The sequence below is a fragment of the Heptranchias perlo genome, chromosome 44, assembly GCF_035084215.1.
Source record: "Heptranchias perlo isolate sHepPer1 chromosome 44, sHepPer1.hap1, whole genome shotgun sequence".
NCBI classification, from domain to species: Eukaryota; Metazoa; Chordata; class Chondrichthyes; order Hexanchiformes; family Hexanchidae; genus Heptranchias; species Heptranchias perlo.
The window spans coordinates 1,785,153-1,801,510 of NC_090368.1; the positions used below are offsets into that span (position 1 = coordinate 1,785,153).

At 52.9% G+C, this 16,358-nt stretch overlaps 1 protein-coding gene across 2 annotated transcripts in view; it reads right to left on the reverse strand.

Annotated features, from left to right (window-relative positions):
* LOC137306570 (GON-4-like protein) overlaps positions 1-16,358 on the reverse strand; it is a 67,766-nt gene that overhangs the window by 40,450 nt on the left and 10,958 nt on the right. For both annotated transcript variants that reach the window (XM_067975854.1, XM_067975853.1), the window contains exons 7-12: positions 15,601-15,651; positions 5,869-5,964; positions 4,439-4,558; positions 3,406-3,591; positions 2,275-2,464; positions 558-650 (exon numbers count right to left, since the gene is read on the reverse strand). In XM_067975854.1, coding sequence (XP_067831955.1) covers positions 558-650; positions 2,275-2,464; positions 3,406-3,591; positions 4,439-4,558; positions 5,869-5,964; positions 15,601-15,651 — 736 coding nt within the window. The remainder of the gene's footprint in view (positions 1-557; positions 651-2,274; positions 2,465-3,405; positions 3,592-4,438; positions 4,559-5,868; positions 5,965-15,600; positions 15,652-16,358) is intronic.

A 16,358-nucleotide genomic window follows, 5' to 3' on the forward strand; every position in this document is an offset into this window, starting at 1 on the left:
CCAGAGGGGAGAGGGGGAGAATTTTTTTTTACGCAGCGAGTTGTTGAGATCTGGAATGCGCTGCCTGAAAGGGCGGTGGAAGCAGATTCAATAATAACTTTCAAAAGGGGAATTGGAGAAATACTTGAAAAGGAAAAAATTTATAGGGTTACACAGGGAAAGAGCAGGATGGTGGGGTGTGAGGGGGGATCTAATTGGATAGCTCTTTCGAAGAGTCGGCACAGGCACGATGGGCCGAATGGCCTCCTTCTGTGCTGTAAGATTCCACGACTAGTCTAAACATTTATCGCTCTGAGTGAAGAAGACTCCCCCCCTCACACCTGTCCCAACTTTATCTCTTCAAATGTTATTTTCAGGGGCTCCTTCAGCTCCAATTCCACCCCGACTAAAAACGCCCGACAGTCGAATATCACTCCGACACTCGATGGCTGGGCTCGCAGGTTGAAGAGCGGCCAGTGCCCCTTTACTGGGAAACGCCAGCCCGGTTGCCGCGGTAACTTTTCAGGACCCGAGGCAGGGAACGCACGCCCACCCACGAGGGATCGGGTTCTACTTACTGGTGATCCGCACGGCCCGGTCGTTCCGGAAGTCCTCCATGTCCGGCTCATCGAGGTCCTCCAGGAAATTGTACTCGGGATCGTCCTCATCATCTGGGTGGGAGGGTGACAGGGAACAGGGGAGAGAGAGGGAAGGTGTCAAAAATTCATCGATACACATATTACATCTTCACACACTCCACGTCAAACTTTTCCGATGATATATTCCCACATCTGTGTTTATGGGGCCTCGGTTTAACGTCTCTCCTCCCTCAGTACTGACCCTCCGACAGTGCAGCACCCCCTCACTACTGACCCTCCGACAGTGCAGCGCTCCCTCAGTACTGACCCTCAGACAGTGCAGCACCCCCTCACTACTGACCCTCCGACAGTGCAGCACCCCCTCACTACTGACCCTCCGACAGTGCAGCGCTCCCTCAGTACTGACCCTCAGACAGTGCAGCACCCCCTCACTACTGACCCTCCGACAGTGCGGCGCTCCCTCACTACTGACCCTCCGATAGTGCAGCGCTCCCTCAGTACTGACCCTCAGACAGTGCAGCACCCCCTCACTACTGACCCTCCGACAGTGCGGCGCTCCCTCACTACTGACCCTCAGACAGTGCAGCACCCCCTCACTACTGACCCTCCGACGCTCCCTCACTACTGACCCTCCGATAGTGCAGCGCTCCCTCAGTACTGACCCTCCGACAGTGCAGCACCCTCTCACTACTGACCCTCCGACAGTGCAGCGCTCCCTCACTACTGACCCTCCGACAGTGCAGCGCTCCCTCAGTACCGACCCTCCGGCACTCCCTCAGTACTGACCCTCCGACAGTGCAGGGCTCCCTCAGTACTGACCCTCCGACAGTACAGTGCTCCCTCAGTACTGACCCTCCGACAGTACAGCGCTCCCTCAGTACTGACCCTCCGACAGTGCAGCGCTCCCTCAGTACCGACCCTCCGACAGTGCTCCCTCAGTACCGACCCTCCGACAGTGCAGCGCTCCCTCAGTACCGACCCTCCGACAGTGCAGCGCTCCCTCAGTACCGACCCTCCGACAGTGCAGCGCTCCCTCAGTATTGACCCTCCGACAGTGCGGCGCTCCCTCAGTACCGACCCTCCGACAGTGCAGCACTCACTCAGTGCTGACCCCCCGACAGTGCAGCACTCCCTCAGTACTGACCCTCCGACAGTGCAGCACTCCCTCAGTACTGACCCTCCGACAGTGCAGCACTCCCTCAGTGCTGACCCTCCGACAGTGCAGCACTCCCTCAGTGCTGACCCTCCGACAGTGCAGCACTCCCTCAGTACTGACCCTCCGACAGTGCAGCGCTCCGTCAGTGCTGACCCCTCCGACAGTGCAGCACTCCCTCAGTACTGACCCTCCGACAGTACTTCACTGGGAATATCAGCTTAGATTATGCGCTCAAGTCTGTGGAGTGGGGATCGAACCCACGACCTTCTGAGTCAGAGGCGAGAGTGATAGGCACTGAGCCACCCACGGCCGACACTAATGGTTAGGTGATCAGGTGCACGGCAAGTTACAGACTGCAGGCTTTTGGGAAACACTAACCACTCTCGAGCCCTTATCCTAGAGGAAAAATATGACTCGGGATAAGGGAAGACCCAACTAAGGAAGCAAAAAAAAAAAAAAAACAGGACAGTAAGTCTTTTTCTCTCGCTCCCCACGCTCCAGTCCCTGTGAGGCCGAGAGCTCCCTCTCCCATTGACTAACCTTCGTAGTCCAGGTCATTCATCACGGCCTTCATCCAACTCTGCCAGTACACGTCGTCCTGCGTGCCCTGGTCGTACATATCCGGGGTGATGTCAGGGGCTTTCAGCTCCGCCTCCAGCAGCCCCAGCGACACGTTATTGAGCGACCACTTCGACCTGGTGCGGTACGCGATCAATCGGTCATCGAGGGACTGGCAACAGAGCGAGCGAGTGCACAGTCAGTGCCTTCCTTTTAAAAAGATGGTCTCTCTTCCCCCCCCCCCAACCCCACCCCGCCCCCTCCCCAATAACCGTCCTCTGCAGGCTCCCGGCTCTGGCCCGGGGCACAGTTCCACGGGCACCGGACCCCCCAACTCTGACCCAAGTGGCCGTTCTCCAAGTGTCAGCCCAGGCGGAGATTGGCCGAGCTCCCGCCCACCGTCCACACGAGCTCTGTCCAGCTGTCACTGCATCGTGATCACAAGCGGTTAACCCTGGCTGAGCTCTCCCCTCCCTGAACCGGGCCGCAGTGCTCAATTTTAACGGGGAGCGCCTTCCAATCATCAGCGGAATGGTGAAAAGGGGCAAACAGAATCGTAGGACCAATACCTGGAGAGAAAGAGCACGAGTGGCAGGGGCCGACAGTCTGCACTGCTGCACCCCCAACTTGAGTACTGTTTCAGCTCTGGCATCAAACCACAGGAGGGATAACCCAGCCTTAGAGGGAGAACAAGAGGCAACAAAGATAAATGGGATAGGGCATCTAATGTTTACACTGGGACAAGGCAGCTGGGAGGCGGCCTCATTGAGGTATCGGAGGTCTTCATGGGGGCGGATTAACTGGATCCCTCCGAGATCTCTGCGCCCCCCACCCCCCAACTATGGCCTCTTCTCCATCCCCCATTTCCATCACCCCACCATTGGCGGCCGTGCCTTCAGCTGCCTAGAATCCCCTCCCCAGACCTCTCCGCCTCTCTCTCCTCCTTTACGTCACTCCTTAAAATCTACCCCTTTGACCAAGCTTTTGGCCACCTGTCCCAATATCTCAGGGCCTTGGGGGCGTTTCACTACGTTAAAGGCGCTGTATAAATGGGAGTTGCTGTTGTTATTATTCCGATCCCTTCCACCTGGGAGCTGAACGGCGTCACCGTACCTGGTAGGAGTCCATGCAGACCTCGTTCGATGCCAGCTCCTCGTCCACGGCGTGAAGCTTTTCCATGAAGCTGCTGTCCTTGTTCGCTTTGGGCGGCAATGGCGGCGGCCCCATGGGAACCACTTCCACACTGAGGTGCCTTACAGCCGGGTTAGTCCCCTTCACCTTCCCGGCCAAACAAGGCAGCTAAAAACAGGGAGCAACAGAGATTACCTCTGCACTCACTTTGTTGTCGAATTTTTCCATTATAAATTCTTATGTCCACATTTATAATGACCCAGAATTTGCTGCCAAAGTAACCGTTATTTATGCACAAATCGCAGAGCTACTTCAGGCAGATGTGCAGTTAAACGTGAACACACGTGTCTGTGACAATGCAGTTGCAGGCTGTGGCCACTAAGTTGCGCCTTGGAGCAACTTTAAGTCTCTCTCCCAACTCTGTCGCCACGTATAAAAAATGTTAACACTCATCAAATGACCCATCAAAAGTGGAAGCAGATTCTCTAACAATGCAGCATCCAGGACAAAGCAGCCCGCTTGATTGGCACCCCATCCACCACCCTAAACATTCACTCCCTTCACCACCGGCGCACTGTGGCTGCAGTGTGTACCATCCACAGGATGCACTGCAGCAACTCGCCAAGGCTTCTTCGACAGCACCTCCCAAACCCGCGACCTCTACCACCTAGAAGGACAAGGGCAGCAGGTACATGGGAACAACACCACCTGCACGTTCCCCTCCAAGTCACACACCATCCCGACTTGGAAATATATCGGCCGTTCCTTCATCGTCACTGGGTCAAAATCCTGGAACTCCCTTCCTAACAGCACTGTGGGAGAACCGTCACCACACGGACTGCAGCGGTTCAAGAAGGCGGCTCACCACCACCTTCTCAAAGGCAATAAATGCCGGCCTTGCCAGCGACGCCCACATCCCGAAAATGAATTTATAAAAAAAGCAGGGGGACAACAGTCATACCAAGAAATTCATATTAGAATGGGGATTGGTGGGAGAGAGTATAAACCCACTTACCCCAACAGATGCACTTTCCTCATCGGTCTCCAAGATCTCAGACACCTCCAGCCTGGACTTCGGCCTTCGCCCTCCTGCGGGAGAGGAGGTGGTGCTCTCCGCATCGCTCTCCAGGAAGCTCTGCAGCAAACCGAGACTAGATTTTAGGCAGGTGAGGAATCAAAAGGGAACGAAGGAACGGAACGAGGAAGTACACCGGTACCGTGCAGGAGCAGCCCCCAAGACAGACCAGCAACTCCTGCCCGTCAGGGGAACCCCAACCAGCTCAAACCCCAACTTTCCCGTTTGTCCCTGACTGCCAGTCCAAGGGGGAAAGAGAGCACCTCCTGGTGGCAGAATCCTCAATTACAACAGGGGACAATAAATAAGCAAATTCCCTGGGGGCCTCGCTGAGCCTGATTTTAATCCCATCCTCCCGAGATATCACGCCCTTTCCGGCAGCGGTCACCGGAGAGTGACCAGGAGGGGGAACCCTGTCTGATTTTAAACTCCTCCCATACCTTAGAGGTGCTAACATTAACTGCAACATCCCTTCCTCCGCCCCAGCAGAGATCGGCCAGCTCAGCGCAGACCAGAGGTAGCAACAGAGACATTACTGGTCTGTGTGGTTCGGAGAAGGAGACTTCCTCCATCTGCCTAACTCACCACAGATGTTTACAGGGCCTGTTCATCAAACCACCGGTTTACTGGGGCCAAATGGTGCCAACGGCAGATACAAGGGAGGCTGCACCTCTAACCCGCCCCGCCCCGCCCCTCCCTCTCAGCTCAAGAATGGTTTGTTTTGCAAATTCTGTTCATCCGAACCGCCAGGAAGTCCGTGACAGTGTCAGACGGGAGCGCCTTAACTCCCCCCCACCCCGCCGTGAGCAATCACCCAGCCTCTGCTCAGCGCCTCACACCGAGAGCTTGGCCAAGATCGCTGCGGAGACGGGTGGGAGGGTGCGGATGGATCATCGGTACCAAACCACACCCTACCACCCCAAATCCAAGGGTTTGGAAGAGGTCAAGTACCAATTAACCAACAGGACAAAGCAAGTTGAGGCAGCTTACTTCTCAGATGAAGGTGAAGGTGTGGAGGAGGGTGTGCTGTTAGTAAGGGACGAGTTAGTCTGTGAAATTCATTTGCTGCTATTTTAATGCTCAGACTACAAGCTAAGGAGCTCAGATTCACAGTAAAATAGCAGAGAAATTTCATACAGACACGAAAAGGCTTTCATTACTAAGACTGTGCAGTGCAATTGGAACCCAAAAGTGGGCGAGAGAGGAGAGGGATTCAAAATAGTTCTAAAAAGATTAATGGAAACAAAACCAGAAACACTCAGCACAGCAGACAAACCCTCGCTGTGAATCATCTATTCCAGGTGCAAATAAAAACACAAATCGAGCTTTCCTGTTTTAAGCGCGTCACGAGGTAGAACAGAAGCAGCTACCTCTTCCGCTGTCTCATCTTCCTCCTCCTCTTCAGGCCTGTACTCCTCATCAGATGAGTCTTCCTCCTCCAGAGGGATGTCAATAAACTGGGGAGCCTGCAACACAGATCATCCTCATTCAATAATCAGCAGAGACCATGTACTGGACAGGGCCTTAAATCAGTTAGCAGGCTACAACTTCCTGCTCATCAATGGTAGGAACTCGATCCCTATCCTCACTCAGAGGAACGGGATCCCGATCCCAATCCCTATCCTCACTCACTGTAACTGGATCCCGATCCCTTTCCTCACTCACTGTAACTGGATCCCGATCCCTTTCCTCACTCAGTGTAACTGGATCCCGATCCCTTTCCTCACTCACTGTAACTGGATCCCGATCCCTTTCCTCACTCACTGTAACTGGATCCCGATCCCTTCCCTCACTCACTGTAACTGGATCCCAATCCCTTTCCTCACTCACTGTAACTGGATCCCAATCCCTTTCCTCACTCACTGTAACTGGATCCCGATCTCTTTCCTCACTCACTGGAACTGGATCCCGATCTCTTTCCTCACTCACTGGAACTGGAACCCGATCCCTTTCCTCACTCACTGTAACTGGATCCCGATCCCTTTCCTCACTCACTGTAACTGGATCCTGATCCCTTTCCTCACTCACTGTAACTGGATCCCGATCCCTTTCCTCCCTCACTGTAACTGGATCCCAATCCCTTTCCTCACTCAGTGTAACTGGATCCCGATCCCGTTCCTCACTCACTGTAACTGGAACCCGATCCCTTTCCTCACTCAGTGTAACTGGAACCCGATCCCTTTCCTCACTCAGTGTAACTGGAACCCGATCCCTTTCCTCACTCAGTGTAACTGGATCCCGATCCCTTTCCTCACTCACTGTAACTGGATCCCGATCCCTTCCCTCACTCACTGTAACTGGATCCCAATCCCTTTCCTCACTCACTGTAACTGGATCCCAATCCCTTTCCTCACTCACTGTAACTGGATCCCGATCTCTTTCCTCACTCACTGGAACTGGAACCCGATCCCTTTCCTCACTCACTGTAACTGGATCCCGATCCCTTTCCTCACTCAGAGTAACTGGATCCCGATCCCTTTCCTCAATCACTGTAACTGGATCCCGATCCCTTTCCTCACTCACTGTAACTGGATCCCGATCCCTTTCCTCACTCACTGTAACTGGATCCCGATCCCTTTCCTCACTCACTGTAACTTGAACCCGATCCCTTTCCTCACTCAGAGTAACTGGATCCCGATCCCTATCCTCACTCAGAGCAACTGGATCCTGATCCCTTTCCTCACTCACTTTAACTGGAACCCGATCCCTTTCCTCACTCACTGTAACTGGATCCCGATCCCTTTCCTTACTCACTGTAACTGGATCCCGATCCCTTTCCTCACTCACTGTAACTGGGTCCCGATCCCTTTCCTCACTCAGAGTAACTGGATCCCGATCCCTTTCCTCACTCACTGTAACTGGATCCCGATCCCTATCCTCACTCACTGTAACTGGATCCCGATCCCTATCCTCACTCAGAGTAACTGGATCCCGATCCCTTTCCTCACTCACTGTAACTGGATCCCGATCCCTTTCCTCACTCACTAACTGGATCCCGATCCCTTTCCTCACTCACTGTAACTGGATCCCGATCCCTTTCCTCACTCACTGTAACTGGGTCCCGATCCCTTTCCTCGCTCACTGTAACTGGATCCCGATCCCTTTCCTCACTCAGAGTAACTGGATCCCGATCCCTTTCCTCACTCACTGTAACTGGATCCTGATCCCTTTCCTCACTCAGAGTAACTGGATCCTGATCCCTTTCCTCACTCACTGTAACTGGATCCCGATCCCTTTCCTCCCTCACTGTAACTGGATCCCAATCCCTTTCCTCACTCAGTGTAACTGGATCCCGATCCCTTTCCTCACTCAGTGTAACTGGATCCCGATCCCTTTCCTCACTCATTGTAACTGGATCCTGATCCCTTTCCTCACTCACTGTAACTGGATCCCGATCCCTTTCCTCACTCACTGTAACTGGATCCCGATCCCTTTCCTCACTCACTGTAACTGGATCCCGATCCCTATCCTCACTCAGAGTAACTGGATCCTGATCACTTTCCTCACTCACTGTAACTGGAACCCGATCCCTTTCCTCACTCACTGTAACTGGATCCCGATCCCTTTCCACACTCACTGTAACTGGGTCCCGATCCCTTTCCTCACTCACTGTAACTGGATCCCGATCCCTTTCCTCACACAGAGTAACTGGATCCCGATCCCTTTCCTCACTCACTGTAACTGGATCCCGATCCCTTTCCACACTCACTGTAACTGGAACCCGATCCCTTTCCTCACTCACTGTAACTAGATCCCGATCCCGTTCCTCACTCACTGTAACTGGATCCCGATCCCTTTCCTCACTCACTGTAACTGGAACCCGATCCCTTTCCTCACTCACTGTAACTGGATCCCGATCCCTTTCCTCACTCACTGTAACTGGATCCCGATCCCTTTCCTCACTCACTGTAACTGGAACCCGATCCCTTTCCTCACTCACTGTAACTAGATCCCGATCCCGTTCCTCACTCACTGTAACTGGATCCCGATCCCTTTCCTCACTCAGAGTAACTGGATCCCGATCCCGTTCCTCACTCACTGTAACTGGATCCCGATCCCTTTCCTCACTCAGTGTAACTGGAACCCGATCCCTTTCCTCACTCACTGTAACTGGGTCCCGATCCCTTTCCTCGCTCAGTGTAACTGGATCCCGATCCCTTTCCTCACTCACTGTAACTGGATCCCGATCCCTTTCCTCACTCACTGTAACTGGATCCCGATCCCTTTCCTCACTCACTGTAACTGGGTCCCGATCCCTTTCCTCGCTCAGTGTAACTGGATCCCGATCCCTTTCCTCACTCACTGTAACTGGGTCCCGATCCCTTTCCTCGCTCAGTGTAACTGGATCCCGATCCCTTTCCTCACTCACTGTAACTGGATCCCGATCCCTTTCCTCACTCACTGTAACTGGATCCCGATCCCTTCCCTCACTCACTGTAACTGGATCCCGATCCCTTTCCTCACTCACTGTAACTGGATCCCGATCCCTTTCCTCACTCACTGTAACTGGATCCCGATCCCTTTCCTCCCTCACTGTAACTGGATCCCGATCCCTTTCCTCACTCACTGTAACTGGATCCCGATCCCTATCCTCACTCAGAGTAACTGGATCCCGATCCCTTTCCTCCCTCACTGTAACTGGATCCCGATCCCTTTCCTCACTCACTGTAACTGGATCCCGATCCCTATCCTCACTCAGTGTAACTGGGTCCCGATCCCTTTCCTCACTCACTGTAACTGGATCCCGATCCCTTTCCTCCCTCACTGTGACTGGATCCCGAGCCCTTTCCTCACTCACTGTAACTAGATCCCGATCCCGTTCCTCACTCACTGTAACTGGGTCCCGATCCCTTTCCTCACTCACTGTAACTAGATCCCGATCCCTTTCCTCACTCAGAGTAACTGGATCCCGATCCCTTTCCTCACTCACTGTAACTGGATCCCGATCCCTATCCTCACTCACTGTAACTGGATCCCGATCCCTATCCTCACTCAGAGTAACTGGATCCCGATCCCTTTCCTCACTCACTGTAACTGGATCCCGATCCCTTTCCTCACTCACTAACTGGATCCCGATCCCTTTCCTCACTCACTGTAACTGGATCCCGATCCCTTTCCTCACTCACTGTAACTGGGTCCCGATCCCTTTCCTCGCTCACTGTAACTGGATCCCGATCCCTTTCCTCACTCAGAGTAACTGGATCCCGATCCCTTTCCTCACTCACTGTAACTGGATCCTGATCCCTTTCCTCACTCAGAGTAACTGGATCCTGATCCCTTTCCTCACTCACTGTAACTGGATCCCGATCCCTTTCCTCCCTCACTGTAACTGGATCCCAATCCCTTTCCTCACTCAGTGTAACTGGATCCCGATCCCTTTCCTCACTCAGTGTAACTGGATCCCGATCCCTTTCCTCACTCATTGTAACTGGATCCTGATCCCTTTCCTCACTCACTGTAACTGGATCCCGATCCCTTTCCTCACTCACTGTAACTGGATCCCGATCCCTTTCCTCACTCACTGTAACTGGATCCCGATCCCTATCCTCACTCAGAGTAACTGGATCCTGATCCCTTTCCTCACTCACTGTAACTGGAACCCGATCCCTTTCCTCACTCACTGTAACTGGATCCCGATCCCTTTCCACACTCACTGTAACTGGGTCCCGATCCCTTTCCTCACTCACTGTAACTGGATCCCGATCCCTTTCCTCACACAGAGTAACTGGATCCCGATCCCTTTCCTCACTCACTGTAACTGGATCCCGATCCCTTTCCACACTCACTGTAACTGGAACCCGATCCCTTTCCTCACTCACTGTAACTAGATCCCGATCCCGTTCCTCACTCACTGTAACTGGATCCCGATCCCTTTCCTCACTCACTGTAACTGGAACCCGATCCCTTTCCTCACTCACTGTAACTGGATCCCGATCCCTTTCCTCACTCACTGTAACTGGAACCCGATCCCTTTCCTCACTCACTGTAACTAGATCCCGATCCCGTTCCTCACTCACTGTAACTGGATCCCGATCCCGTTCCTCACTCAGAGTAACTGGATCCCGATCCCGTTCCTCACTCACTGTAACTGGATCCCGATCCCTTTCCTCACTCAGTGTAATTGGAACCCGATCCCTTTCCTCACTCACTGTAACTGGGTCCCGATCCCTTTCCTCGCTCAGTGTAACTGGATCCCGATCCCTTTCCTCACTCACTGTAACTGGATCCCGATCCCTTTCCTCACTCACTGTAACTGGATCCCGATCCCTTTCCTCACTCACTGTAACTGGATCCCGATCCCTTTCCTCACTCACTGTAACTGGGTCCCGATCCCTTTCCTCACTCACTGTAACTGGGTCCCGGTCCCTTTCCTCACTCACTGTAACTGGATCCCGATCCCTTTCCTCACGCACTGTAACTGGATCCCGATCCCTTTCCTCACTCACTGTAACTGGGTCCCGATCCCTTTCCTCACTCAGTGTAACTGGATCCCGATCCCTTTCCTCACTCACTGTAACTGGATCCCGATCCCTTTCCTCACTCACTGTAACTGGGTCCCGATCCCTTTCCTCACTCACTGTAACTGGGTCCCGGTCCCTTTCCTCACTCACTGTAACTGGATCCCGATCCCTTTCCTCACGCACTGTAACTGGATCCCGATCCCTTTCCTCACTCACTGTAACTGGATCCCGATCCCTTTCCTCACTCACTGTAACTGGATCCTGATCCCTTTCATCACTCACTGTAACTGGATCCCGATCCCTTTCCTCGCTCAGTGTAACTGGATCCCGATCCCTTTCCTCACTCACTGTAACTGGGTCCCGATCCCTTTCCTCACTCACTGTAACTGGATCCCGATCCCTTTCCTCCCTCACTGTAACTGGATCCCGATCCCTTTCCTCACTCACTGTAACTGGATCCCGATCCCTATCCTCACTCAGAGTAACTGGATCCCGATCCCTTTCCTCCCTCACTGTAACTGGATCCCGATCCCTTTCCTCACTCACTGTAACTGGATCCCGATCCCTATCCTCACTCAGAGTAACTGGATCCCGATCCCTTTCCTCCCTCACTGTAACTGGATCCCGATCACTTTCCTCACTCACTGTAACTGGATCCCGATCCCTATCCTCACTCAGTGTAACTGGGTCCCGATCCCTTTCCTCACTCACTGTAACTGGATCCCGATCCCTTTCCTCCCTCACTGTGACTGGATCCCGAGCCCTTTCCTCACTCACTGTAACTAGATCCCGATCCCGTTCCTCACTCACTGTAACTGGATCCCGATCCCTTTCCTCACTCAGTGTAACTGGATCCCGATCCCTTTCCTCACTCACTGTAACTGGGTCCCGATCCCTTTCCTCACTCAGTGTAACTGGAACCCGATCCCTTTCCTCGCTCAGTGTAACTGGATCCCGATCCCTTTCCTCACTCACTGTAACTGGGTCCCGATCCCTTTCCTCACTCAGTGTAACTGGAACCCGATCCCTTTCCTCCCTCACTGTAACTAGATCCCGATCCCTTTCCTCCCTCACTGTAACTAGATCCCGATCCCGTTCCTCACTCACTGTAACTGGATCCTGATCCCTTTCCTCCCTCACTGTAACTGGATCCCGATCCCTTTCCTCACTCACTGTAACTGGATCCCGATCCCTTTCCTCACTCACTGTAACTGGATCCCGATCCCTTTCCTCACTCACTGTAACTGGATCCCGATCCCTTTCCTCACTCACTGTAACTGGGTCCCGATCCCTTTCCTCACTCACTGTAACTAGATCCCGATCCCTTTCCTCACTCAGTGTAACTGGAACCCGATCCCTATCCTCACTCACTGTAACTGGATCCCGATCCCTTTCCTCACTCACTGTAACTGGATCCCGATCCCTTTCCTCACTCACTGTAACTGGATCCCGATCCCTTTCCTCACTCACTGTAACTGGATCCCGATCCCTTTCCTCACTCACTGTAACTGGGTCCCGATCCCTTTCCTCACTCACTGTAACTGGATCCCGATCCCTTTCCTCAATCACTGTAACTGGATCCCGATCCCTTTCCTCACTCACTGTAACTGGATCCCGATCCCTTTCCTCAATCACTGTAACTGGATCCCGATCCCTTTCCTCACTCACTGTAACTGGATCCCGATCCCTTTCCTCACTCAGTGTAACTGGATCCCGATCCCTTTCCTCACTCACTGTAACTGGGTCCCGATCCCTTTCCTCACTCACTGTAACTGGAACCCGATCCCTTTCCTCACTCAGAGTAACTGGATCCCGATCCCTTTCCTCACTCACTGTAACTGGGTCCCGATCCCTTTCCTCACTCACTGTAACTGGATCCCGATCCCTTTCCTCACTCACTGTAACTGGATCCCGATCCCTTTCCTCACTCACTGTAACTGGGTCCCGATCCCTTTCCTCACTCACTGTAACTGGGTCCCGATCCCTTTCCTCACTCACTGTAACTGGATCCCGATCCCTTTCCTCACTCACTGTAACTGGGTCCCGATCCCTTTCCTCACTCACTAACTGGATCCCGATCCCTTCCCTCACTCACTGTAACTAGATCCCGATCCCTTTCCTCACTCACTGTAACTAGATCCCGATCCCGTTCCTCACGCACTGTAACTGGATCCCAATCCCTTTCCTCACTCACTGTAACTGGAACCCGATCCCTTTCCTCACTCAGTGTAACTGGGGCCTGATCCCTTTCCTCACTCACTGTAACTGGATCCCGATCCCTTTCCTCACTCACTGTAACTGGGTCCCGATCCCTTTCCTCACTCACTGTAACTGGATCCTGATCCCTTTCCTCACTCACTGTAACTGGATCCCGATCCCTTTCCTCACTCACTGTAACTGGATCCCGATCCCTATCCTCTCTCAGTGACTGGGTCCCGATCCCTTTCCTCACTCACTGTAACTGGATCCTGATCCCTTTCCTCACTCAGAGTAACTGGATCCCGATCCCTTTCCTCACTCACTGTAACTGGATCCCGATCCCTTTCCTCACTCACTGTAACTGGATCCCAATCCCTTTCCTCACTCACTGTAACTGGGTCCCGGTCCCTTTCCTCACTCAGTGTAACTGGATCCCGATCCCTTTCCTCATTCACTGTAACTGGGTCCCGATCCCTTTCCTCATTCACTGTAACTGGGTCCCGATCCCTTTCCTCACTCACTGTAACTGGATCCCGATCCCTTTCCTCACTCACTGTAACTGGAACCCGATCCCTTTCCTCACTCACTGTAACTGGATCCTGATCCCTTTCCTCACTCACTGTAACTGGATCCCGATCCCAATCCTCACTCACTGTAACTGGATCCCGATCCCTATCCTCACTCACTGTAACTGGATCCCGATCCCTTTCCTCACTCACTGTAACTGGGTCCCGATCCCTATCCTCACTCACTGTAACTGGATCCCGATCCCTTTCCTCACTCACTGTAACTGGATCCCGATCCCTTTCCTCACTCACTGTAACTGGGTCCCGATCCCTTTCCTCACTCACTGTAACTGGATCCCGATCCCTTTCCTCACTCAGAGTAACTGGATCCCGATCCCTTTCCTCACTCAGTGTAACTGGAACCCGATCCCTTTCCTCACTCAGAGTAACTGCAACCCGATTCCTATCCTCACTCAGAGTAACTGGGTCCCGATCCCTATCCTCACTCAGTGACTGGATCCCGATCCCCTTCCTCACTCACTGTAACTGGGTCCCGATCCCTTTCCTCAATCACTGTAACTGGAACCCGATCCCTTTCCTCACTCAGAGTAACTGGATCCCGATCCCTTTCCTCAATCACTGTAACTGGATCCCGATCCCTTTCCTCACGCACTGTAACTGGATCCCGATCCCTTTCCTCACGCACTGTAACTGGATCCCGATCCCTTTCCTCACTCACTGTAACTGGAACCCGATCCCTTTCCACACTCACTGTAACTGGATCCCGATCCCTTTCCTCACTCACTGTAACTGGATCCCGATCCCTTTCCTCACTCACTGTAACTGGATCCCGATCCCTTTCCTCACTCACTGTAACTGGATCCCGATCCCTTTCCTCACTCACTGTAACTGGATCCCGATCCCTTTCCTCACTCACTGTAACTGGATCCTGATCCCTTTCCTCACTCACTGTAACTGGAACCCGATCCCTTTCCTCACTCAGAGTAACTGGATCCTGATCCCTTTCCTCACTCACTGTAACTGGAACCCGATCCCTTTCCTCACTCAGAGTAACTGGATCCCGATCCCTATCCTCACTCAGAGTAACTGGATCCTGATCCCTTTCCTCACTCACTGTAACTGGAACCCGATCCCTTTCCTCACTCACTGTAACTGGATCCCGATCCCTTTCCTCACTCACTGTAACTGGATCCCGATCCCTTTCCTCACTCACTGTAACTGGGTCCCGATCCCTTTCCTCACTCACTGTAACTGGATCCCGATCCCTTTCCTCACTCACTGTAACTGGATCCCGATCCCTTTCCTCACTCACTGTAACTAGATCCCGATCCCTTTCCTCACTCAGAGTAACTGGATCCCGATCCCTTTCCTCACTCACTGTAACTGGATCCCGATCCCTATCCTCACTCACAGTAACATGGATCCCGATCCCTATCCTCACTCAGAGTAACTGGATCCCGATCCCTTTCCTCACTCACTGTAACTGGATCCCGATTCCTATCCTCACTCAGAGTAACTGGATCCCGATCCCTTTCCTCACTCACTAACTGGATCCCGATCCCTTTCCTCACTCACTGTAACTGGGTCCCAATCCCTTTCCTCGCTCAGTGTAACTGGATCCCCATCCCTTTCCTCACTCAGAGTAACTGGATCCTGATCCCTTTCCTCACTCACTGTAACTGGATCCCGATCCCTTTCCTCCCTCACTGTAACTGGATCCCGATCCCTTTCCTCGCTCACTGTAACTGGATCCCGATCCCTTTCCTCGCTCACTGTAACTGGATCCCGATCCCTACCTCTCCAGCCTGTGACTCACTCCTGTGTTTAAGTTAGTCTGCACCCAGAGAGCAGGCCTTTCTGGTGTCTCCCTCATGTGAGCTGTGAGGTTCCAATAAACGTATTAAGACTCACAAACCTTGCATTCTTTGCTCTTTTTAATTGGTGATATATTCCACGTCGGAGGAACCTGCAGAAGAATGAAGTCAAACCAGTCACTGCCTTATCGTACAGGAGGTTAATTCTATATTTATATTCCAATTCCCCTTCTACAACTTGTCCTTTCTGGCCCCGCCTTTTTCACACTTCCTCCCCCTCTCCTGAAGGCTCCGACTCCTCACTTGGCTCCGGCCCCACGTGTGCCGAACACCCCCTCGTACCTCGCCCAAGCACGCCCTGTTCATGTGTGAGCCCAGACAGGCTGTGACCAGCAGGGCATTCGACTGTGGGGGCGTCACAGCCCAGTCCGGCCCTCACCCAATGAGCACAAGCGTCCGCTTCCAGCAGGAGCCACTGTATAAACATCAAGAAAGTTTTTTTTTTATCACCCACGTGGACACCTTGACCAGGACAAAGTTTGACGCTGTGCTTTATAATGGTGAGAAGCTGGGAACTGTGGAGGGGCACAGAGATTTAGGGGTCCAAGTACAGAAATCACTAAAACCTAGTGGACAGGAACAAAAAATAATTTAAACCGTTAATGGAATGTTGGCCTTCATCTCAAGGGGGCTGGAATACAAAGGGGAGGGAAGTTATGTTCCAGTTATATAAAGCTCTGGTCAGACCCCGTCTGGAGACACTGTGTTCAGTTCTGGGCACCGCACCTCAGGAAGGATATATCGGCCTTGGAGGGGGTGCAGCGCAGATTCACCCGAAAGATAAATTATGAGGACAGGT